This window comes from Perna viridis, chromosome 2 (assembly GCF_037379345.1).
Source record: "Perna viridis isolate PV_CMFRI_1.1 ecotype Kerala chromosome 2, ASM3737934v1, whole genome shotgun sequence".
Classification (NCBI taxonomy): Eukaryota; Metazoa; Mollusca; class Bivalvia; order Mytilida; family Mytilidae; genus Perna; species Perna viridis.
This window is the reverse complement of record NC_142446.1, coordinates 57517772-57545543: the sequence shown is the minus strand read 5'-3', so window position 1 is coordinate 57545543 and position 27772 is coordinate 57517772. Positions and strand designations below refer to the sequence as shown.

General features: G+C 31.9%; 2 protein-coding genes across 19 annotated transcripts in view; one reads left to right on the top strand and one right to left on the bottom strand.

Moving 5' to 3' along the window:
* LOC148626208 (uncharacterized) overlaps nt 1-711 on the top strand; it is a 55025-nt gene extending 54314 nt beyond the window's left edge. For all 10 annotated transcript variants that reach the window (XM_088569997.1, XM_088569995.1, XM_088569992.1 and 7 more), the window contains one exon: nt 254-711. In XM_088569997.1, coding sequence (XP_088426123.1) covers nt 254-635 — 382 coding nt within the window. In that variant the 3' untranslated portion in view covers nt 636-711. The remainder of the gene's footprint in view (nt 1-253) is intronic.
* LOC148626207 (uncharacterized) lies at nt 65-27772 on the bottom strand. 9 transcript variants are annotated; one of them, XM_088570020.1, is made up of 15 exons: nt 27648-27772; nt 24271-24338; nt 15606-15756; nt 13067-13375; nt 11923-11995; nt 10151-10209; nt 9673-9768; nt 9008-9052; nt 8535-8558; nt 7276-7314; nt 6303-6326; nt 5706-5771; nt 4585-4623; nt 3157-3246; nt 65-2803 (listed from the first exon to the last, which is right to left on the bottom strand). In XM_088570020.1, exons 2-15 carry the CDS (start codon nt 24286-24288, stop codon nt 2712-2714), a joined length of 1125 nt encoding a protein of 374 aa, XP_088426146.1. In that variant the 5' UTR covers nt 24289-24338; nt 27648-27772; the 3' UTR covers nt 65-2711. The 9 variants fall into 9 exon arrangements, with proteins under 9 accessions (XP_088426146.1, XP_088426151.1, XP_088426152.1 ...); XM_088570025.1 differs by having other exon boundaries at nt 10151-10212; nt 13283-13375; XM_088570026.1 differs by having other exon boundaries at nt 13283-13375.

The window sequence follows — 27772 nt, the reverse complement described above, 5'->3', positions numbered from 1 at the left end:
CCGTGAGTTGAGTTGCTTGACATACATATGATAAGTGAATTCAACGTAAAAATAGCAAAAAATATATATATATAACTTTAATAAAAATCATGTTTATATACAAATGTATAGCATTGATACAATGTCCAATGGTAAACAAACGAGAGAAAAGGACAATCAATACGGTCACGTTAATATGCTTCAGAAATCCAAAAATAATTGCTGTGTATTTCATGTAACGTTGATTTATCATTCTATTAAAATTGAAATATAGGATTTACACCACAGAACAACAGGTTACTGATGTTCATACAGAAGATTATGAAGGCTATGAAGAAATCCAGAGTATACAACTATCGTCCTCCCAAAGTGAAGAACAAAGGTTACAATATACACCTGGAAACGTTAGTGATAACGATGCTTCAATGAACACATTGTCGATTCCAGTATATTTAGATTTTGAAGCCGATAAGTCGCATGATGACTTAAACTCATCTAAAAGTGACCCTGATTCGTATACTCGAGAATACTTAGACCCCAAACATGGCGCATATGAGGATCTAGGATCTGAAAAAAGTGACTCGCATGTATATTTTACAAACGTCGAAACAGATAATCTTGTCGCTTATTCAAACACTGAATCAGTAAATAACTGACAGCTTTTGCAATGAACAAGATAACATCTGTTGACATTTATTTCTAATGTTTCATTACATTCCTTAATTTGTTGCATTAGAAGTGTTCTGATTGATTTGGGGCTACACGGTTAGGCAGCAGCTTTTAATAAGTCCAAGTTTGGTTCAGAATGTCTTAAAAGTAATAGCTTGTTGTCATTTGTTAACAGTGAAGCTTTTTCAGTTAACCCAGACTACCTTTGAATTGTAAAATAATATGTATTTGTTGTCTTCACTTGTCAAAGATATGAAGAAGGTTGGCTGGTCCCCTCCCTCCAAAGACCAAAAAAACCAGTCCAACTATGTTATAATCTTTGCGTCGGTCCCAAGCCATAAACCTCCAGTAAATTGTTTCTCGATATCCGTCTAAATACTCCAACATGTTTTAGGGAGATTCTGCACAAAAATTTTCAATGTTATATTTTTTGATATATACAACTGAGAATTTTTTTTGTATTGACCGTCAATACTAGATCATTGTACCTTACTTGCAATACTTTGGAATTCTTCACATCAGGTGATCAATCAATAAAAATTTGAATGTAAGAATTTATTGATGATTGCAATAACAGATAATAGCGTGCATATATGAAAAACGTATGTGTATATATAGAAAGTTTAAGTGCAAAATAAAGTTAACAAACTTTACAGGTATCTATGTAAAATATGTGTATATAAAGAAAATTTTGTCATCACATATAGAAGATTGACATGAATGCGATAATTATCACAGATATTACATACGAAGTTATTTGTAATTAACACAGATCCATAAGAATTTTTGGTACCCCATTACATCTTCGAGTATCAAACTTGTGTCACAATATTGGTTACATACAATAAGAGCAAGCTAGGAAACAGTGTCTGGCGTTCTTGATTCATTCTAGATGCTGTAGCCGGCCCTCTAAATAAATCCAAGAATCTTGCAAGTCGAAAGGGAAAAAAAATATGAATCATTTTGCAAGACGTTTCCGATTTTCAAACAGTTTGATTTGAATAAGTCCAGGAATTCGAAAGGCCTGTCTGCAGAGGTTATTAAGAGAGGAATTGAACGCCGCCGCTGCAAGGAGCTTGGCGGTGAGAGATACGAATAACACAAGATTGAAGCTTTAAATATAATGGCTTAACGAACATGTACATTGGATAACAAAACTGAAAAAAAGTAGATAAATCTCGAGATACTATTGCAGATAAAGTGCACAGTGCAAATATACAAATAATGTATGCGTTTTTTATTATTTTGTATGTACACAAATAACAAAGAGCAATTGTAAAAATATTGTTTATGGTTTAAAAAGTGTATATATAGAAATCAGAAAAGATGTACATAAATGAGACAATGTTAAATTAGAAATTATGTGTAATCATGCCATTCCGCATGATATGTTTAATATTTTTGGTATCAAACAAAAAAGGTTAAATTAAGGGCAAACATATTCACCATCACATCAACGATGATAATTAAGAAGTAAAAATTGTAACAACAAGCCACTTTAAGTAATACAGAAATGGATTAAGTGACCTAGACTTATATATTAGCCAAATAAAGTAACAATAAAATCGCTCATTAATATCAACAGTGGTTTAAACTATAATATACATATTGCTGGTGTTAATCAAGCTGATTTAATGAAAATGCCTAAAATTCAATATCACATGAAATAATACTTTCAAAGTATTGAAAGGTAATTAATAAGTCTTACATATTTGAAAAGCAAACAACAGAAAGAGGTTCAGAGAAATGTAACGAGATAGAGGTGAGTTAAATAATTTGAGATAATTGATAAAGATTTCTTATAGTATACTGTTTTATCACAAAAAATGTATTTAACGATTTGATTGCGTCCACATTTTAATGTGCTCGTTTCATTACTGGTATAACTTCAGACAAAATGCATTTGTATTAACATTTTTCATGATGAACACAATAAAAGACACTATCTCCTTTATTTAATGAGTGTCGTTTAATTATAAAATTGTATACAAAGCTGTAAAATATTCTGACTGATACCAAAGGGAAACAACAACTACATGTATCTAAGAAAGGCACGGCGAGTATCATTGATTATTTTCAGGATTAACAGCAATATCATCCTTTTCATCGCTTCTGGGAGAGAGTGGTGCAATTTTTCCACTAGAATTGCTGGTCTCTGAAATGAATGTTGAGAACGATTTTATTTATAAATGTAAGCGATTAATGATAAATTACCGATGTGATGTTCCAACGAGTTACCCTTTGTAATCCTTTTTTTTAAATTTCGGGCATTGCTTTAGCATTTTAGCTTTTTTGAATAAAGCTTGGAAATCCTTTTGTGAAATCTCTTCACAATTTTAGGATTTATATCTGATTTTACAATTGAAATTTCAATCATTAATTTAACCCGTGATTTCCTTAAACATCGGTCTGATCAAAGTGAATTTAAGAGGAGGATGTGACATTTAGTAACCATCGTGATAAACATTTATTTAAATGACCTTCCTTATGTCAGTACAATAAACATACTTTTGTTCTCAAAATCAATAAAGTCTCCGTTGTCTACAACCCTACATGAAATGAACGAGTTGGAATTGGACTGTGACTTCATCCTGTTTTCTATATGAAAAAAAGTTATATGACATATTACTGCTATTCATATATAAATATAACCTTTTATAGTCATTTCGGAGATTCGGAGATTCAAACCACTTCAGAGCGATGTAAGAAAACCAAATATTCGTAAAGAACTCAAAGTAACGATTTATTTCTGCTTAGACATTTAAGTAAATGCTTCAGCCGATACAAAAACTTCATTCTTAAATACAGATGTACTTGGAAGCTATTAATAAGTGCAGGTATCTTCCACCCTATATTTTACGGTAATATTCAGCTCAGTGCTCGGAAAAATCAATAATCACCGAATAAATTAACAAAACAGTAGAATATGCTCATTCGTAAGGAATATAGTAATGAAAATGTTGTCAAGTCGTTAAGCCCTGTGCGGGTCTGGGTGTCAAAAGAATAGGCCCACAGCAGCGCTAGGCCTGTCGTAAAAGGCGACTAAATAGTGCTCAAAACCCTGCCCGGAGGCAAGGCCGCTCTGCGGTGGGATGGGGTACCCCTGGCATGCGACATGCTTGGGTCGTCAGGCCAACCTTTGCGCTCCGCCAGAGAATGCTAAATTGCCCGATCCAACCACCATTTTTCCTGTGGCAATCGAAACCCGTTGACCCTATAGTCCTTGTGTCCTATCCTATTTTTCATGTCATAAACATTTTATGTTTATTTTAATCTCCATGTAATCTTTATCGCCAGGATATAGACGTTTAATGTCTTTATTGGAATGATTAATAACACAAGAACTCTTTTTTATTAAATAAAAAGGATGGGAAAATGCTATATACTACTCCAACACACTACAAACGGGAGATTCATTTGTTCATTTATTTGTATTTTATTTTTATTTCATGGGTTGAGTCAATGGAAATTGAATCGAAGATTTCTGTTGTTTGCATAAGAAAGAATACAAAATATATTTCAGTAAATATGTTAGAAACACGGTGGGATATATAAACAATTTGGTAAAAAAATATATATTAACGTCATAGTGTACCTTTGTTTCATAACACAGTTTTCCTTTTGAGCTGATTGTACATTTATTGATGTTATTACCTGAGGTAATCAACCTATCACTAAGTCTCATGATTACCAGTGTCAGTATTTTCAAAATATTCATTGATTGAATGCAATTTATTGCAAAACCTATAAATTGTTGATTTGAAATGCAGAGAGAGTGTATTTTCTAGCCTGACAAATCACTAGCAGAGATATCAATAATGCCGTAGACAAGCGTATACGTCTAGTGTCTCGTGCCTTAAAATGATTATCATATACCTCGAGGAAGTTTGTTAATATACCATGATTAACCATTGTATAAACAAGATATATACTTACCTACATTATCGTGTTGCGCATCTGATATGCCACTCTCCACTACAATGAATTAAACAAAAACTGACGGTGATACATTTATAATATAAATATGGTTCAAAATTGCATGTACGGATTATGCGAATATATTACGCCTCAATAGTGATTGTATCTCAAATAAACTTTCCGGACTTCGTGCGTTCAAATGCAATCTCCTGTTTCTATACTAGATGGAAAATCAGACACACTTTAAAATTTGACTAGTTAACTCATAAACAAATCTGAGTACATATTCACAAGACACGATATTCCTACAATGTTTGACTATATATTTTGTAATAGTTAAATGGGCTCCCCGACACTAGTCACAAAGTTGTCCAATAAAAAACAAAGCGATTTACACTTGGGTGTCGCTAATGAATTAAGTATTATGATGTAAGAAATGTAAATCATAAATAATGTTGAAAAAATAATCGAAATAGACAAATTAACACTCCACTAAAAACCATGAGCATGGACCAGGTGCTTCGGTAGAGGAACGGTCTTCTGCCTTTGTAAAATTACCGGCCGAGTGGCTTGTAAAAAGTAGTCAACGGTAGACTAAGAAGAAAGAAAAACTAAGACGTAGAACAATTCAGTTTCTATGTTGCAGATGGATAACGATCAACAAGTTCGTGATGACGACCTTAAAACTTCTGTAGTGATGACTTAAATCTTGTAGCAATACAACCTTGTTCCAAAAGCCTAATTGTAAGAAGTCTAAAGTCTGCGTAGTTATGGCAAGTTCTGGCACAACGTATGAGTTGCGATACATGTATGCAAACTACATACGCAGGTGCTGAAGGAATGTTGCCACATATGAAAGGAACGTTGCAATACGGAATGAAAAGTCATCGCGTTTGTCGTAAAGTTTGGTCATTAGGTTTCCTTACAATCGATCTCTGAGTGTAGGAATAGACATTAGGCTGACTTCACATTGTATGTAGTATCTTTTATCGCATAACGTATTTTATGTTTTCTTCAAGTTGTAAAAAACATAAATAATGAGAAGGGGTGGTACACCCCTCTTAAGATGAGACGCTGTAAAGATAATCATAAAGTTATTTCAATTCTAAATCATTTATGGGTATTCCTATATTGTTTACTATGATGGTTTAGGCATTCACTGTTAATAGTCGTATCTTCAGCATCATCTGGTTTATCTGAAGGAACTATAATGCAATATAAAATACTTTTTGTAAGATTTCAGTGTTAAATACCAACGTTCTCATGGTGCATGTTTATAAATATTATCAAGAAATTAAAATCCCGCTTTGTATTATAGCGTAAGGTTTTCTATATTGACCTAGTTCTTAGTCAAAGCTAGTCATATTTGACTGAGTAAGTATTCCTAGGCGAACCACACTGTATTGAGCCATAGACAAATTTCAATATTACTAGAGGAGGACCAAAAACTTAACCAATATGGAAAAAACTAACGAAATTATACCTAGTCCAATACATCATATTGGCCTGGGCCAATATATAGGTATCGATAGTTTTCAAGAATTTTCCTGTTCGTATTTCAAGATTGTGCGTTAAACTTCGAAAAACTGCGTGACTTAAAGCAAATGAATGATGAAATCTACGTCATTTCCTCGAATAAAAGATAAACTTGAGCAACTCTTCTTCGTAAAAAAAATGTCTTCATCGGTTTGATGTAACAACTTTCTATTACTTATTATTTAATTTAGTTCACAAACCAGTTTTGTACTCTTCTCTGCAACCTAAAAAATAAGATGAGTAGAATACTATGACTTAGTTCATTGTTAGTTTAAATGCAGATGTAAGTTTAACACACTTGATATAAAATACCTTGTAGTATTTTAATTTTAATTGTAATTTGTTCTTATTTATGCTTGAGTCGTCAGGCCAACCTTTGCGCTCCGCCAGAGAATGCTAAATTGCCCGATCCAACCACCATTTTTCCAGTGGCAATCGAAACCCGTTGACCCTATAGTCCTTGTGTCCTATCCTATTTTTCATGTCATAAACATTTTATGTTTATTTTAATCTCCATGTAATCTTTATCGCCAGGATATAGACGTTTAATGTCTTTATTGGAATGATTAATAACACAAGAACTCTTTTTTATTAAATAAAAAGGATGGGAAAATGCTATATACTACTCCAACACACTACAAACGGGAGATTCATTTGTTCATTTATTTGTATTTTATTTTTATTTCATGGGTTGAGTCAATGGAAATTGAATCGAAGATTTCTGTTGTTTGCATAAGAAAGAATACAAAATATATTTCAGTAAATATGTTAGAAACACGGTGGGATATATAAACAATTTGGTAAAAAAATATATATTAACGTCATAGTGTACCTTTGTTTCATAACACAGTTTTCCTTTTGAGCTGATTGTACATTTATTGATGTTATTACCTGAGGTAATCAACCTATCACTAAGTCTCATGATTACCAGTGTCAGTATTTTCAAAATATTCATTGATTGAATGCAATTTATTGCAAAACCTATAAATTGTTGATTTGAAATGCAGAGAGAGTGTATTTTCTAGCCTGACAAATCACTAGCAGAGATATCAATAATGCCGTAGACAAGCGTATACGTCTAGTGTCTCGTGCCTTAAAATGATTATCATATACCTCGAGGAAGTTTGTTAATATACCATGATTAACCATTGTATAAACAAGATATATACTTACCTACATTATCGTGTTGCGCATCTGATATGCCACTCTCCACTACAATGAATTAAACAAAAACTGACGGTGATACATTTATAATATAAATATGGTTCAAAATTGCATGTACGGATTATGCGAATATATTACGCCTCAATAGTGATTGTATCTCAAATAAACTTTCCGGACTTCGTGCGTTCAAATGCAATCTCCTGTTTCTATACTAGATGGAAAATCAGACACACTTTAAAATTTGACTAGTTAACTCATAAACAAATCTGAGTACATATTCACAAGACACGATATTCCTACAATGTTTGACTATATATTTTGTAATAGTTAAATGGGCTCCCCGACACTAGTCACAAAGTTGTCCAATAAAAAACAAAGCGATTTACACTTGGGTGTCGCTAATGAATTAAGTATTATGATGTAAGAAATGTAAATCATAAATAATGTTGAAAAAATAATCGAAATAGACAAATTAACACTCCACTAAAAACCATGAGCATGGACCAGGTGCTTCGGTAGAGGAACGGTCTTCTGCCTTTGTAAAATTACCGGCCGAGTGGCTTGTAAAAAGTAGTCAACGGTAGACTAAGAAGAAAGAAAAACTAAGACGTAGAACAAATCAGTTTCCATGTTGCAGATGGATAACGATCAACAAGTTCGTGATGACGACCTTAAAACTTCTGTAGTGATGACTTAAATCTTGTAGCAATACAACCTTGTTTCAAAAGCCTAATTGTAAGAAGTCTAAAGTCTGCGTAGTTATGGCAAGATTTCAGTGTTAAATACCAACGTTCTCATGATGCATGTTTATAAATATTATCAAGAAATTAAAATCCCGTTTTGTATTATAGCGTAAGGTTTTCTATATTGACCTAGTTCTTAGTCAAAGCTAGTCATATTTGACTGAGTAAGTATTCCTAGGCGAACCACACTGGATTGAGCCATAGACAAATTTCAATATTACTAGAGGAGGACCAATAACTTAACCAATATGGAAAAAACTAACGAAATTATACCTAGTCCAATACATCATATTGGCCTGGGCCAATATATAGGTATCGATAGTTTTCAAGAATTTTCCTGTTCGTATTTCAAGATTGTGCGTTAAACTTCGAAAAACTGCGTGACTTAAAGCAAACGAATGATGAAATCTACGTCATTTCCTCGAATAAAAGATAAACTTGAGCAACTCTTCTTTGTAAAAAAATGTCTCCATCGGTTTGATGTAACAACTTTCTATTACTTATTATTTAATTTAGTTCACAAACCAGTTTTGTACTCTTCTCTGCAACCTAAAAAATAAGATGAGTAAAATACTATGACTTAGTTCATTGTTGGTTTAAATGCAGATGTAAGTTTAACACACTTGATATGAAATACCTTGTAGTATTTTAATTTTAATTGTAATTTGTTCTTATTTATATATTTAAAACTTTCCTACATGCACATCACAACTTTGTATCGTTTCGAATCTACTAGGGGTATTGTCATTATTAACTTAAAATCTAAAATACGATTTGTCTTCCGATGTTCAGGTTGTTAACAAAAACAATAAAAGTTTTATAATTTGTTCAAGGATCCCGTAACCTTACGAATGTTCACAATCTAATTAAGACCTCAAGTTTAATGCCTGTTGCGTCGTCGATTTCCTTCTCTGTTTTCCTGTTCCATATCATACTGAATGAGTCAGAATTAAGTTAATGTAAATGTATAACACATATGTAAACGTTTATGCATTTACCTTGAAATCTTCCCCGTACATGTCGTGCCAAGAATAATCCAATAACTAAAATAGTAAGAAAAAACAGAGATGGACGATTTTTCAAAACAACATCAATAATGAAGTGGGGACTATTATATTATACTTATATTACAAATGTTTAGGAATATTATATTTACAAATGATTTTAATATAAATGTCTTTTGAAGTTAAATATCTAAATAAACGTTAAATTTTTTGTCAAAAATTTTACATACGTCAATACAGTTAAATGTGTAACTTAGTAACCCAGATAAAAGTTAAAATCTATTATATAAAAACAATGTCAAGTAAAGTCATGATGGCAGCGCGACTGACCTACACTCCTAAAATATTCACTAATTGTTATTTTTATTTTTTATTTGACTTTACCTCATTTTTTATAATCATTGCAATGTAAGAACTTCAAACAGGTTTTTGAAATCAAAAAAGTCATTTCTGGTAAAAATACATAGTCCTCTGAAAGGGAAAGATGTGCTTCTCCTTGGGACACTGGATACAAATATATCTGATTTCTATTGTGTAAATATGTAAGAATAATCAGCATTACTCTACGAAGACCTAGATGTGTAAAACAAATATAAAATCGGAATAGAAAACAAAACGGTTTATGTTATGTTATCTCTTTTTGACATTCATGTACTTACTAATTCCAACACCAAGAACAACTATCACGACTATTATAATGATAGCTACTGCTGAATGTGTACTTAAATCCACGCAGGAACGTTTATACATACAACCTTAAAAAGATAAGATTTATAACAGGCTTACCTTTTTTTTGTTTACTTATGCAATGTTTTAGGTTTTCAATATTTACAGTTTTCCTTTGATATTTGATTTTAAATTTGTAACTGAACCATTATTTTTTAATTATATTTCATATGTGTATGTATTTTTCTTTCTTGTTAGTATTACATTTTAAATATCAACTTGACTGTCATAGAAGTATATTTCATACAAATTTTATTGCACTGTAAAATGTTAGATTTACCATTTTCGATGGATCCGTCTACTTTAAATGGTATAGAAATGAAAAAAACCGAGAGTTTGTGATTTACAAAACTGCAATGTTGATAACAATTTTAACATTGATAAAGAAATATGAAATTTATTTTTTCTTACGATGTTTTTTTCTACGTTCTTTTCTTGTTCTATTTCCTGTAGTATCTGTAGAATCGTCACTGCTGATAGAACGGAAAATAGAAATCATAATGGTTTTAAAATATGGTTTCTTAAAAGAAAAGACGCATTACTCATATGCTTTGCAAATTATCATTTTAATATGAAAGAAATCTTTGATTGTTTTATGTGAAAGTCGCGGTTAAGCAGAAATTACCAAAAAAAAAATAACAATGTTTGTGTTCATGATCCTGAACTCGATCCATTCACGATACAAATATCTAGACAAATATCATCACGATCATATTCCTTGCTTGACAGTGTGGTGTTAGTGATTCTGTTCAAGGTCGATATCAATTTGTTTTGAAGAAATTGAATTACAAAATTACAATTCTAATTAGACTCAATAATTTCTTAATACGACTGTTTATATACCGCTTTGACACAGGCCCTTAAGCGGAGATTTTGTTGATTTTTTAAAGGAATATGGCAAAGCTTCCTTTAAATATGGAAGAGTAAATATCCATGGCAGGCTGTGAATTGTACCTTTTGTTGTCTTTTCGAACATTCAGAAAATATATCCACGTTCAAGAAACAACATTATATTTTCACATGATACATATTATGTAATAACAGAAGAATTATCTAGATATAAATTGTATTTTGTATTTTGACACGATTTAGTATTATGAAATAAGACTGGTAAATTCCATAAGTACAAGCTGAACAGAATTTCTGCTTTAGGTAATTCTTTAATTCTTTCAAAGCAAGACTTTTCAAAGTCTTCTAAGTTGTTACGGATTCGAATTCACAATAAACACATATAACACTTCACGACTAATTTAATTTGTATTTAAGACCAAAATGAATCTTAAATACCCCTTTCACTTTTGAAAATTGAATTTGAAGCTGTTACATGGAAACGACATGACATGAATAAACACTTGGCCAGAACTCGTAATTTCTGCAACTGCAAAGTAATCACATATCAACGGAACTTGTGTGGAGCAAAATCATGGTGCCAATAAAAACGAAATAAAAAGTTTGCGTATGACCTAAGGTTCTTTTAAATCTTTATGAACAGATGAGGATTGTACATATTGAAAACTAATTGCAAACCGATCATTCAGTACCTAGAAGACCTAGATACCTTTAACAAATTTACTAATGAGATTGTTCATGCAAACGTGAGAAGGCAAGGGAAAAGGTAGGATTATGTCTCTATTTACCAGAGAGAAACAAAAGGAGAAGGAATATCCCAATTTGTGAGATCATAACCTTAAATTGGAACAATGAAATAAATCTACTGCAGGAGATCGTGTAATCCCCTCGAATATTAATTTTTAATCAACTTGTCGGACGGTATGGTAATTCGTCGACAATGGGAGAAGAAGACTTAATGTCAAAAATTCAATCACAAAATGTTTTGTTAAGTATAGTATTTTAAGTACCAATAAATGTTTAAGACAAATGACCATGGTTTTAGTACAAATATCTTTATTGTAGCATAAAAGTTACCACAACAAGCCTCGTTCAGAAATCGATTAAATCTTACCCTCGGATAACATAATTTTCTTGCACTCCTGTAGGTGTTCGAAGAAAAACCGTTTAACATTTAATTACTACACTGTGTTTTGTTTTTGTTTTTTTTGTTTGTTTGTTTTTTGTTTTGTTTTTGTTTTGTTTTCTTTTTTGTTTTGATTTGTTTTGTTTTGTTTTTTTGTTTGTTTGTTTGTTTTTTGTTTTTTTTTGGGGGGGGGTTATTTCTAACATACCTACTACTTCGTCCGATGAAAGGACACGTGAAACTGCTCTGGTTTAAGGCCGCCTCATCTATGCAATCATAATCTAAAATTTGTTTAAAATAATCATCTCTTTAAAAGTATATTTCTTTCATTTAATGATTGAAGAATAATATTTCTAGAAATAAGTCACCATGTTAAATTCTAGTTACCTAGATATTTTTGAATCGCGCCACAGCAAACAGCCTTTTTGTCGTTTGAAAGTAAAGAAGGTTAACACTTTTACTCTTGGATTCAACTTGGACTATTTATACACTAATACGGCTTAATATCGAGAAAAAAATAAACATACGGCTAAAGTCGGCATTACGAAGAACACAAAAAATCAATCAACGTGGTAAACAAGCAGAGTTGAATTTGAACCTTTGGACTTTATAATGTTAGCCATTTAGAAAAGGGAACCTATTACCAAAATATAAATACAGCGTTAGAAAGCATAACCTTTGGTACTAATTATGTTTGTTTTGTTATTATATATTTTATTTATTTTAATTGCAATAAAGTGTAATTTTGATTTATATGGCCTTCAATGTTGATCTATTCGAAAATAGGCGAGAAACTCGTTGTACAAGGATAGAAAAAGAACAATTATGTTGTATCACATTTTTAATACATCAATGCACATCATTTAAAGAGATACTAATTAATTTAGAAGACTTTGATAAATCGATAATTCAAATATAACAATTAAGCCATCTTCGATAGTATGATGAGGGTGGTTTTACAAACAACAATATTTCACTGATGCATACAAAAATCAATTTCGCGAGGAGGTTAGTCCAACAAAGTTTAAGGTATAAAAACTCCTGGTTATACGCATAGCGCCATAATTTGTTCTCAATACAGTCCATGTTTCGCGAATTTCTGTTAAGTAGTTTAAAATGAGTTGTTTAATTAGATGCTCCAGAATTGCTAGGCGGACAGTTAAGTTCAAAGTGACATAACTCCAACAAAATATTGCTGACAATATGCACAACAAAGTATTGCGTCCTCACCTCATACAAAGTAATTTGAAAAAAAATGATAAAAAGGTTAAACATTATTTCTTTAGAGACCTCTTTGTTATTCAAATCATAAATAAAATTAAAATAGATAAAAGCAACTGGTTATGACTTACCGGGGGATAACCTGTGTCCTGGTTTACATACTTTAAACTCGCAGTTGCAGTTTTCAAGCTTAGGTATACAACTACATAAATTTTTAGGATTCTGTGAATAACCATATCCGATAGAGTAGTCACATCTACAAGTTCGATCTTCCACAATCGAACCGTCACTGGCAACAATTTGACCTACTCCAAGACATTTGGATTTTTCAATACAAAAGCACTTGCCTTCCGAAAATATAATGTCGGGTTCGTAGCTTTCACTTGAGCACTCTTTCGAGTTCAAACGTCTTGAGAATGTATCTACCGTGAAAGTATGACCTTCGAAAAAATTAAGCATCGTAAATATGTGGCACTAATAAACCTACAAGAAACTTATTTTGGTTTCATCAATGTAAATTCCATTCGCAATCAGTATACTTTAATTTATAATTCAAATTTAGGCATTATTTACAAAAAAAGGCTAATACGTACGTAGTGGTTTACATAAATATTGTGTAAGTACATGTGCGTAGGAAACCCCTGCGCATCCCTACTCATCAACTTCGATAAGATTTTAAGAAACACTCACACTAAAATGAACGAATCAATTAATTGAAGGATTTCAATGTCAAGGCTAGGTTCCAAAATTGTATTAAACGATATCCAGTTTGAGACGTTTTTGAGGAGTTTGCCACAGGTGATCGAAAGGATCCAAAAAGTAATACTATTAAACATGAAATACCTAATAAGACATTTTTACCAGAGCATAGATACTCTAAAGGTGTTGACATTGAAACACATGTTATTTTAAGCTTTTGATGTTTTTATTTTGCTCTGTTTTGTTTTGTTTATTGTTTTTGTTTTGTTTTTTGTTTTGTTTATTGTTTTTATTTTGTTTTTGTTTTGTTTTTTGTTTTTTGTTTTGTTTTTTGCTTTTTGGTTTTTTTGGGTTTTTTTTTTTTTTTTTTTTTTGGGGGGGGGGTATTTTTGTTTTGTTAGTAAAGTAAAATATAGTAAATGCCTATTTTGCCTTCTTTTGCGAAAGCAATCAATATGTAGTTTGTAAAATCTCGTTGTAAAAATCAAAACGATATTAACTAGTCCTTGTTGTGTTGGACTCCAACAAAGATGTTCCCTTAACATTTCCATTCTTACTGGAGACCCCATAATCAGTTTGTACAGCTCCATGATTGTTTTCGAATGTTTTAAATTTTTGAACGGCGGCCTTTTTTTATTTGATTATAGCCGACCGGAAGCCCTTCTGATGATATATATTAAACAAAATATCAAGTCTCGAGGATTTTTTTTTCGTCTTTAAACGGCGGCCAAATTTCAGAAACTTCTTGCACAACTTCATATGGCGGTCTATTTGTGTGCCAATATTTGTTTAAATTTAATCAGTTGTTTCGGAGGAGTTGCGTGGACAAATCTTGGCGACAAAGAAGAATAATACAAAAAAATATGTTCTTCCACGTCACATTATTATGTGAACATTGTCTACCAATGTACGCCGAATTTATGATTACCATAGTGTAGTATATATTGATTTGATATGATTTTATATTTTTATATAAATAAATGTTATAATTGTGAAGTATATTTGTAGGTACATGCATTACATACTTTGACTATGACTATTAGGACTATCAGGACTTTGATTTTCATTTAGACACACTGTACATCATGGGACCTTTATGCTCTCTGTTCTTTGTGAACTCCATTGTAAGTTTCACTTTTCAATTTTTTTAGTTGGTTATGGATATTCATATCTAAAGACTGATTTAATTTATTATATTCTATTCTGACGCCTTCTATTTTCCATAGTTTTATCTTTTGTATGAAAGACGTATGATTTTCTGAATGTATGCAGATACATTTATACTATTGTTTTTATAGAGTAATATTAAATGTTTTCATTTATGAACATAAAGACTTATGAAGTCATTATTTTTTTATTCAGATCCAGTATGAATTGTATTATGTAATGTCCAAGTTACTCGTAATTGTTAATTTGAGTGATCTGAGTATAGTGATATGTGTTATGTATTATATGATTTTGCAAACTAGTTCATCACCGGAAGTAGACTTGGTAGTATTGTACATTGAATATTAGTTAAATTCATTTATAGAAAAATGGTTAGTTTCAAATTGAATTGACTTGACAGAATAATTATTATTTTTATTTTAAATAACAAGAAACAATTAGAGTTATCTACCTTCGTATGAGAACTACATGTCAGGTGTATTGTTTTTGTCTTTTGTCAATGCCTAAGTTTGTGTTTATTACCTTAAAGGGTGTTTAATCTCCAATAGATCTATAGAACCCTAGCAGATAGTTTTTTTGGCACATTCTGACGATGCATTCAATTTGAACAAATAATATGAAACGCAGACACGTATTTGCTTTATGATGTTATGAAATACGAAAACAAGTTATTTGTCTATCTTAATGTACGAACAATAAAACTTGAAACTAGTAAAAAAGAAAGATAGATAATGTGGCATGATACTAAATAATTATTATCTTTTTGGGAAGAAAGCGTCTTAATTATTTTTTTTTCTTACAAACCTTTCTCTCTTGCTTGACGCTCACTGCAGATACCAATGCACTGTTCATCATCATTCACGGCACAAAAGCCGACCTTACCTTCTGAACATTTAGGTAATTCACATAACTGTTGATAACCATAACAACTTGCCATGAATAAAACGCAACCGAACTGAAAGTGAATATTCTTAGAGGTAAGTTAATATAAACAATACTTCTCAGAATTTAAATATGCACAATTCCTATATATGCATAATTACAACAATTACCCTGTTGTATATTTTTTTTTATTTTAATGATTTGTTTTAACACTTGATTTTTATGACGCATGATATTTACGGTACTTCTTTTTCCTACAAGATGACTGAACAGATTAGTAGATCAATTAACATTAATTCACTGGAATTCCAAAATTACATTGTTTTGGGTAAATACATTTAAATCTAATTTATTTGCTGCTCTACTTTAAATGGAGTATGAATACCGACTGTTGACAAAATCCGATTTTCTGGAAAGACAGTAACTGATTTTTTTATATAACGTCAAATATGGAGAACGAGTATCTATGACGAATGAAGGTAATTCATTATATGCTCATGGACAAACGAAACGATACATTGCTTTACTGTATAATAAATAATTCAAAATAAGGTAAATCAAAGGCATAAATCTACGAAAAAAAGTTCGTGTTTTTTTTTGGAAAGATGCAGGAGCAAAGTTTATTTTTCATGAAATTAGGTTGAAATTTGCGAATGATCAAAAAGGTTGAATAGTGAAATAACAATTCCACTTTTTAACTTTATCACATTCTTTATTAAATGAAATCTCATTCAAATTACACAGAATTAAATCAGATTGTTGTTTTCCAATATTAGAGCGTTTTCTTGAAATGTCATTTTGAATTTGACAAAATATTGTAGACACAATATTCAAATGCAATAGTTTTGAATAAGTCCGTCCACAAAAAATTCTTTAAAATTATAAAAAATGACAACTTGATGTGTAAATGTGCTTCCTATATTTTGACCTAGGAAGAATCAAAAATTTAACTCTCAATCTACATGTGAAAACGTTTTAGTGAGTATAAGAATACTTAGATATCGATGATATATTAGTAAGAGTACATGTAGAGGGAATATAACTACCGATGCAATCGTTTTTTTTTTTTTTTTTTGTTTTTTTGTGTTTGTTTGTTTGCTTTGTTTTGTTTTTTTTAATCAATGAAACTTAGGTTTTACAACGTTGAAGAGGCTAATGTTTTACCAGCTATATGCTGTCGAAATTTATATGGTCACCCTATTTTTTATGGTTGTTTAAGGTAAAAAAATTATCAGAGGTCATATAAGCCTGTAGAGATCTTCATATTTCAATGATTCTTACTATTGTAATGGGTAAAGATTTCTTAGCCCGGTGTCATACGATATTTTGACACCCGCGAAATATCGACCCCGCGGTTAAAATATCATAGTGAAATTTTGACCTCCCCCTGTACGATATTTTAACCCAAAAATCGCAAGTTGAATAAAACAAAAGGGTAAAAATATTACAACAGGGGGGATTAAAAAATATCACAACAGGGGGGATTAAAAACTATGATAACAGGCTGGTAATTTATTGCATGAGGGGGGTCAAACATTATCATAACAGGGGTTAATTTATTGCAACAGGGGGTAAATTTATCTCAACGGGGGGAAATAATCATAACGGGGGGGGATAAAATATCATAACAAGAAGGGCATTTTTTTGCAGCAGGGGTTAAAATATCATAACAGGGAGGGTAATTTATTGCAGCAGATGGTTCAAATATCATAACAGAGAGGGTGATTTATTGCAGTATGGGGTTGCAATATCGTAGTAGGGGGTTGGATCAACTTTTTAAATTTGTTCAGTTTTTTATTTATTTATTTTTATTGATTCCTCATTATAATCCCTGCTTGCATCTTTTTAATCATATTTCAGATATCTCTTACATTGTTAAAATAAGGGCAAAAAGGGACCATACCCCCTACAAACAGCCATTTAAAACATTTTGGTCAGATTTCAAAGAAATTTTAATATTACATTCCTCTTGAAAATTCAGATATCAGATATCTCTTAAATTTTTATGAATTTTAAGGGGTTAAAGGGGCCATTCCCACCTGAAAGGATTTTTGCAAATAACTCCAAAAACAGTTTGGTTTAGCTACAATCTAGCAGTGGATGAAATTTTTTAGTATCATGGGATGGATCTATGCCAATATTTTCACAAAGATCTATTGATAACAGGAATTCGAGTGCTGTAAGCATATCAAAAGAAGAAGTTTTCATGTATTGCGCTACTAAAAATGATCTAAAAGTATTGAAACAAATATCCAGATTTATCAAATGACCATTTCATAAAATATGTGAATTTTTGTTTTATGAGATTAACTTGTTTACGACCCAAAAACAAAAGACAACTGACGACGACAATAAACGCAAAGTGATGGCAATAGCTATCACGGCCTCTTAGGCCAGGTAAACTAAAAATGTCAACTTCTCAATAAGGGGTCAAAGATTTCTTTACAACTCTCTATATATTTTTTATTTCTAACATCTATTTGCATTTTGTGTTGAGACAGATAACTGCGGTATAAATACATAGATCACAATGAATTAAGATGTCATACCACAAAAGTAAAGCTGGGATTGATTCTGCGGGTTTTGATTTGAACCATTTGGGAGTTGGAGGCCAAAAAGAGTCTGGAACAGTTTTTTTTCTGGTGTCCTCACAATGACTTCAGACAATTTTTTAAGTTCTGTAAAAATGTGTGGATGCCATTGAAATTGTACAAAAGAATTAATACCACAAATGGACACCTATTGTTGATGCTAGTGTCATATCTTGAACCATTTGAAATTGAAAACAAAATTGGGCCAGCAATGAATATTTTCCTGGTGTTCCCAATGTCTTACATAAAATTAATAGATTTCTATGATATTGAACTACAAGTTTCCAAGTAACAACCTCAATGTTACTTTTGCAGGGTTATTTCTCTGATCCTTGACAATAAGGTTCCCAATGGCTAAAAGTAGTTAAAAACTTTATAAAGATAGCAATTTTTAAGTACAGGTCTGCCTGAAAACCAGACCGAGCCTTGTAATTAGTGATTCATGCCTTTCTAGATCCCACATATTTTTATTGAAAATCCTTTAACCCCTTAGAAACTCTTTCAGGAAATATAAGTGCAAAATTAAAGTAGTTCACTGGAGATATTAAAACTTAAAAATTTGGTAATGTTCTACTACAGTAAAAATAAGGTAAATTGTCCCGCCAGAATTTTTACACTATAACCAGTTAAACATATTTCAAAATATATAGCAGATCCCAAATATTTTTAATAAAAATTCCTTCAAAGGAATTACTAAAAAATAAAAGTGCAAATGAAAGTCGCCCAACAGATATATCAATACTTAACACCCCTGGTGCAATAGATTAACTTCCCTGTTGAGACAATTTAATCCCCCTACTGCAATAAATTAACCCCCTATTAATGTTTTAACCCCCCCCCCCGTTTTGATAATTTAACCCCCTGGTACGATATTTTAGCCCCTAATGCAATATTTTAACACCCTGGTGCCTTACTTTAAACCCCCTGGTACGATATTTTAGCCCCTAATGCAATATTTTAACACCCTGGTGCGTTACTTTAAACCCCCTGCTGCGATAAACTTACCTCCCTGTTATGATAATTTAATCACCTGCCACAATGAATAACCCCCCTCGCCGGCCCGTTTCGAAATTTGAACCCCCTTATGCGATACATTGGATATTTTACCCCCTGGTGCAATAAATTAACCCCCCTGTTAAGATGATTTAACCCTCTGCTGCGATATTTTAAACCCCCATGCTACGTTAAATTAACCCCCTGCCACGAAAAATTTACCCGTTTCGATATTTGAACCCAATGATGTGATGAATTAACCCTACCGCTACGATATATTAACCTCCCTGATGCGATATTTTAACCCCTTTAAAAATGATATGGCCCATGCTTTGTTATTTTAACTTCCCTGCTGTGCTACTTTAACCCTCCTGTAACAATAATCTAACCCCCGGCTGCGATAAATTAACCCCTATTTTGACAATTTTACCCCCCTGCTGCGATAAATTAATTCCCCTGTTGCAATATTTGAACCACAGCTTTGTTATTTTAACCCTCCTGGTGCGATGAATTAACCCCCTGTTAATGATAATTTAACCTCCCCCCCCTTTGCTGCGATATTTCATCTCTTTCTGGTGCGATATTTTTACCCCCTGGTGCGATATTGTTACCCCAGAATTTCCTCTGACCCCGCAACCCTCCTCTTTTTTTATTTGGATATTGATATGTCGGGTTGGGGTCAGAACGATGTGCCATACAAAAAGTTGGAGATTCAGCGGTACCGCGGAGTACCGCCTTTCACACGCTTCTAGCGACTTTCAGGTTAAAATCGTGTAGGTGACACATAACTGGTTCGGTTTGGGATTCATTTTTCTTTATGCTTATATAAGTTTTATCGGCTTTTTGTCATCAAATTTCGGTAAATAGAAGTTTGAAAGCCTTAACCCAGGGTCTGCAGCCATTTACTTTCGATTTCCAACTTTCCGTGACGCAAGCGAGATTTGATTGTATGCAATTGAGATTCTGTCATGCACATATGGTCACGTGACATCAACAAACACCGCCTACTTTGTGTGTCTAAAGAAGCGTGTGTACTGGAACAACATATTATGAAAACACCTGGTTGGATCTAATGTACAATTGTTCGGTAATCCCGCTGATTTCGGTTGAAAAGTAATTTTTTTAGATGTGTAAAATATAACATTTGGCACCCCATCCTTAGAATGCCATATCTTAATTGTTTTAAACTCAATTTGAGCAGGTTATTCTACTATTTACTGAAAATGCATTGGTAAAGTTGGGGGTAGGCAGAAGGCAATCATCATATACATTTTCTGTCGGATTTTAAATTGCTTCAACTTTTCTAATAACAGTTTATAAATATGTTTTGCTTTGTTTTTAATTTATTGAAGTTTAACATGAGAAGCTAAGCTTTTTTGTTTATGTTCATGTCTGACTTTCTTCACAGATGTGTAGTACTTGCAACTAGCTAAAGACCGTCCGAATTTCCTCTGATCCTGCAACTCTCCTCTTTTTTAATTAGTTATTGATATGTTGGGTTAGGATATCCAAATAAAAAAAGAGGGTCGCAGGTTCAGAGGAAATTTATTATTATTTTCAGAGAAAATCTAGCCAACTATCTTGGCATTTTATAAAAACTATCAGTAATACATATATGTACTACCTCACATGAATGTATGGTTGATTCTTACAACGGAATACCAGTGTGGTTCTTTTGACTACATGTAAGTCCTGATAAGTTGAGGACTTAACTTCTAAATTATACTCTGTTGTCACAATAAAAGATATCTACATGTATTCACAGGTCTGAGTCGAAATTAACTATTCATACGACCGCAAACATTTTACACTCATATATTGTTATTGATTTGTTGTTGTCATCTGGAGACACTTGGTTTTTGTGATAATTTGAGCACTAGTTAGTTGATCTTTATAAATTTTAAAACAAGGTTCCAAACTTCAATTGGAAGGTTGGTATAGATATTAGGGGTTAGAATCAGCGGCATAAATGGGTCCTAAAACAAGCACTTCATTGAATTAAACAATACAACTCCAATAAAAACATATCAATGCCTATGATACTGCCTCACAATATTCTACACCACAATAAACAGACTTTGATTGATCATTTAGGTTGTGACTTAAGCCAAGTAAGAATAAGGGGACAGAAACAAGTATTTTACCCCTTGATTTCTTGAGGGTGGCTTGTTATTTCTGGTTTGATTTAAAAAAAAAAAAAAAAACTAGATGTAACATCAAAATCTTTGCCTCCATTTTTCAAATATCTTTTACAGTTTTCAAATTGTAAGGAAGCCATACCCTAACAAATCATCGTTTTTTTATTTGGTGCGATTTCAAGTTTTTTTTTAAACATTCCTTATGAAAGTTCATGACTACATGTTTCAATCAGATTTCAGATATTTCTTATGGTTTTTGAGTAAATAGGTGTAATTTTGAAACTTTTTTTTATGGATGGATGCCACATGAAATCCAAGCATAAATACAAGAGCTTTAAAAAGTATGCTTACCAAATTTACCCTATCATTTCCCTTTTTTTTTTTTTTTTTTTTTTTTTTTTTTTTTTTTTTTGAAATAATGAGGTACAAAGTGATCCATCAATGCACTCTAAAGCAGACCTTTATACTTATATTGAATTTCAAAATATTGTGCAATGTTGTGTCCATAATAAACTGTAAGTCTCTAATTTAAGTGTGTCAATAATTAATATTGTGTCCACACTTGCAGAGTTTAATTGTCTGTGATGGTATCATGCTGCATTTGGCAAAGCTTCTTATTTTAAGTTGGACCATTCTTGTATTGTAGGGTCTCACATTTTCTTTTAATTTGTTTAATTGCTGAGGAGTTTTCTTCACTTTTTATGTTACGGCGAAAGAAGTAACTTTCACATTAGTTAATCAAAGGTTTATTTGGAATTTACTTAAGTACCTACACGTTTAGACAACATGTTGCACTTGTCTCTATTACTACCATGTATCATAAATAAAACATGTTTATACACTAGTAAACATATTTACAATATCTTCTAGTGATAATATTCTGGTAGGATATAGGGGCAGGGATTTTTTGTTGCACAAGCACAATTTTTTTAGTTTTAATTCAGAAGCAACCGAAATCAATATTTCATTTTGAAACAAATTGCCTGATTTAGTAATTGGGAAATTATAGAATCATTATTATTTTACTTTTCAATGGCGGAGTAAAATATTCTTATCAGAAATTTGGAATATTTTTAAAAGATCCCTCTCCTCTTGCTAATAAAATGATTGATGCTTCAGAGATTGAACAAAGACAGGTTAATAAAACATTAGACATGGTCCATTGTACAAATCATTTTTGTGCATCAATGCCAAAAACATCATTCTATAGATAAAACATTGTGATCTTAGGATTTGAAAGCCAGCACAAATATTATCTGTTCCAATTTGCAGATATACTAATGTACATGTACATGTATGTATAACTTTTAATTGTTTTTTTTTTAAATTGACACATCAGATGCCTCACTTAGCACTTGTCATTTCTAGTGATCATGATAAATGTACACAATACAAAAACTGTTTATGGACTTGAATCATTCATCACATTTTCAATACATACAAAAATACATTGCATTTTTGACAAGACATAGTCACTTTTTTTATTTCCCATCGTTAATTCATTTGTTCATTGTAAGACTGAAAAAAAAATCAAGATTATTTTTTTGACTAAATGACAACTTGTACCATCCAATTCATTTTGGGTTATGCCTTCAAAATTTCATATGAAGAAATCTTATGGCTCCTTAGTGCCTGCACCTGTTCCTTGATAGGATATGTCAGTGGGAATATAAATAGGCTGATGTGCTGGGTACTAGGATTACGCAAATGGAAATGCAAAATATAAAGAAGATAAATTCATGATAAGTTACTCTTTTAATATTGCATTGACCTCAGCCACCATTTCGATGTCGCATAATTTGGTTCGAAATTGCGGGAAATGAATTACCAAAAATATGGAAAAAGGGAAAAGAATAATGAAACATTAACTGAAACTTACTAAAAAATCTGTCACATTGAAATATGCGTCCATCGAATTTACGACAATCTCTGTCGTTTTCAACCTCGATTACAAAGCTATCCAGAATTATCGACTCCATGTTGCTCCAACACGCTTCTTTAGATTCACAAAGTAGGCGGTATTTGTTAGTGTCACGTGACCATCTGTGCATGACGGAATCTCATTTGCATACGATCAAATCTCGCTAGCGTCAAGCAAAGTTGGAAATCGAAAGTAAATGGCTGCAGACCCTGGGTTAAGGTTTTCAAACTTCTACTTACCGAGGTTTGATGACAAAAAGCCGAAAAGCTTATATCAGCAGAAAGAAAAATGAATTCCGAATCGAACCAGGTAACCGTCACCTTTCAACCTGAAAGTCGCTAGAAGCGTGTGAAGGGCGATACTCCGCGGTACCGCTGATCTCCAACTTTCTCACATCGTTCTGACCCCAACCCGACATATCAATATCCAAATAAAAAAGAGGAGGGTTGCAGGGTCAGAGGAAATTCCGACTACCCCCTGTTATGATATTTTAACCCCCGGGTACGGTATTTTGGCCCCCTAATGCAATATTTTAAACCCCCTTTTATAATGATATGACCCATGATCCGTGCTGTGCTACTTTAACCCTCCTGTAAAAATAATTTAACCCCCTGCTGCGATAAATTAACCCCTGTTATGATAATTTCACCCCTGCTGCGATAAATTAATTCCCCTGTTGCAATATTTGAACCCCTGCTATGATATTTTTACCCTCCAGGTGCAATAAACTAACCCCCTGTTATGATAATTTAACCCCCCCTGCTGCGATATTTCACCTCCCCCTGGTGCGATATTTTATACAAATAAAAGCATTTCCTATTTATACATTTAGCAAATATCATAATGCAACAGTATATTCAATACTGGACAGAAATGATAACGTTTTTTTATGTGAAAGTATATATTCTATTAAAAGCATTAACCAATATTTATTTTATACTTACCAACATCACTTTTAACATATTGTGGAGTGAAATCTTTAACTATTTACTCTTTAATTGTTGATAATTTTCTGAAAGAATATATAAGATATTTTACAGGTAATACGAAATATAATCAACATGATGAAGTTAAATATAAATTAATGATTCATGATCTAATTTAGTATATATATTTACATGTAATGACATAAATAAATCCAACAACCACCAAAACAAACAGTATATATACATACATTGTATATAAGCTAAATATCTAAATATCAATCAAAGAAGAATCAATACAAGTAAAATGTATTTTACACGATTTAATCTTAAAACGTGTCGATATCTAAAACAAATATGAAATTTGATTGATTGACTTTGCCTCTTGGTTCTCTCTCCTTTTGAATGAAGTAACGGCTACATCCACTTGCCCTCCTCTTGTAATGAAATGTATGCAAAATCGTTAAAAATGATGAACTCATATTTCAATAAAACTATAGATATATAACATAAAGAAAAACTGGAACATCTGTTGTCAATGAAAGGTCAATTGGTGGTAGGTCGAGGTATCGAAAGTGAAAATTTTAAATTAAAAAAATTCAATTGAGCTAAATTATAAAAATCAGATATTCCCATTTATCTTACTCTTTAAGTCAGAGTTTCCGATAAAGTAGAGATTTATTTTATCCACCTGTTGAGTTCTTTGTTTAAGTCATCAAAGGTGTCATTTAAAGCGAAGACGGTAATTATTGTTAAATTTATCAATAAGAAAATTTCAGTAAGACAAGATATGGATATTCTTATGTGCAGTTAAATAGGCTTTTAAGACTTATGTTTAAAAATGAAAAAATATTTACTGTAATTATTTTAATTAAAGATTATCAAAGCAGTTGGTAGACTTGTTTGAAATGCAGTTCTAAACATAACATACATCTTTTAAGAGCGCTTTGATTATGGTTTTCTTCTTCTTAACAAGCCAATATAAGTATGTATATTCAATTCAATGTATATCACTTTAAAATGGCAACTTCCGAGTACATTTTTTTTTACATTATCATATTCTTATTAGCTGTAGCATGTAATATATATTCTGTAAGAACAAGACAGCAAAGTCGATATGCTGCTCTCAGTTACTGGAAATGTGCAGAAAGAATCATAAAGGCAACCAAGGTTATAGCGGTAATCAAAAGAATGGAATCCAGGGACAAAGACCAGACACACATACAGATATACATAACAAAGAAAATAAAGTAACTTAAATCATACATACAAAGTTACAAAAGCAAATGAGCAACTCGGACTCCACTAAAAACCGGGAGCATGGACCATGTGCATCGGTAGCGTAAGCGTTCTCTACTTTTCTAGAGACACCCACCGAATTCCTCGTAAAAAGTCAAATCCGGGGTAGACGAAAGAGGTAAGGAAAATATGACATATTGAACAAATCAGTTTTCATGGCGCAGATGGATACACCGTAGCAATCCACGAGTTCATGATGACGACCATACCACATTTGTAGTGATGACTTCAATCTTGTAGCAACATTACCTTGTTGGAAACACAAGAGACACATGCTGTCAATGATCGCCTCATCCTTTATGCTGCAGGAGATAAACGTACAATCGGAAAACGAAACTGAAGTACTGGGATATTGACACCAGACTTCGAGAGATTATATGATGCAAATTAATTAATAAAATACAGTTTATCTTCCATTAACTACAGTTAAAAATAAATGGTCTCAAATTTCCCTTTCCACTTTAATGGTGGCACACAACACAGTCTCCAATAAAATTTATTATTTTTCTTAATTTGCTTTTGTCTCAGTACGTCATCTTTTATTTTTAACCTGTATCACCAAAAAAAATAGAATGTGGCTCAATTACAACAGTTTAGAATATCTCGCTTGCAAATGCATGATTTTTCCTTAGCAAACTTTAGATGACTCTCTTTATCTAGTCAATTCTATTTTTTTTTTTCTCATTTAAGGGAATGTAAAAACTTGTTTATATGAATTCATAATGGTAATATCTCGCCCTGTGAAGCACTTCTATTTTTAGGGAGTACATAAAAGTATCGAAAATGGGAGATAACTCCATTAAAAAATACTAAATATCACAAATATGGGCACATTTCAAGAACTATTAAATTTTTGGAAAAACATCTTTTTTGAATCCACTTAGCATTAAAACGACAATGAAATAACCTTATTTGAATTTAAGTATCAATCAACCGATGTTGTACGACCAAATATTCAAATTTATCTATAAAAAAGGGGGGATGGTGTGACAATTTTTCATATACCTATAAATAACCCCATACCAAGGGACTCAATAGCGGGGGAAATTCTACATTTTAATGAATGCAAGTTGTAGGATATTTTTTTTTTCGTTTAGAAGTAGTGTATGTAAAACAATTACAACAAAAAAGGTGAGAATGATTTCAATTAACATATACTACACAATCTAAAGGAAATAAAAACTCATTTTAGAGCAAATTTCCTCATTTTGAGCTCCCAATTATGAGGAAATGAGGCCGGTGACCCACCATAATCTTTTCATTTTTTGGAATTAGGGTGAAAAATTTTGTACAACATACATCAAAACAAAGAAAATTAAATTTGGTCGTCTTAATTGATGCAATCACCAAAATTGTGATTGCAATAATATATAACATAAGACGTTGATGACATGAAAGAAAGTATGTCAAAGTTATATGTTCTGATAAGGAGACGACGGAAATGGAGCATATCTTTTGTTTACTATTGTCGCCGTGAAATCAGGCCTTATGATAAATACTTTATAATGAATAAAAAACATTTTGTATAATCCTAAAGATAAGTCAAAGTATTATGACGTTATACTACGTTACATACCTAAGTGATAACTTTAATATGTACATGCGTTACAAGGTTATATTCGTTAAATGGGAAAACCTTGTACTTTCGTTTTTGTTATTAATACCCTTTCATTCAGCAAGATTCCATACATAACTCTGTAAAGTGCTTTAAGAATAAAGTTTAATTTTTACAACGCAAATACAAATTACAAGGTTTTGGCGTCAACAAAGTAACGTATTTTGAAAACATTGTTATATTTATACTTACAAAATAAGAGAAACTTGAGCATATTTAAACTTGACTTTCTTTAAATAATGATATGGCAATCAAAAACATGTATCAGTTCTAGTCTATATACAATAATATACATTAATAGACAAAAGACAAAATTATTCACACTTGTTTCAAATCAATTTGAAAGTTTATAATTTCCAAAACGAACGTGTGAGTAAGCTTCTCTTACAAAAAAATGATTTCCGTAGTTACCCGTGGCTTCTTAAAGATTTTATTCAAAGATTTAGAAGAATGCGAAATATTTCTACTTTATATATCAACAAACCTTGTTTGGGTGTATTAAAAGGCCCGGTACATATCCATGTTTAAATATCTGTGACGCAATTCATCTATCAATAACGAGTATCAAGTATCGTGACAGAGGTCTTTAAGGATCATGAATCGCTATTT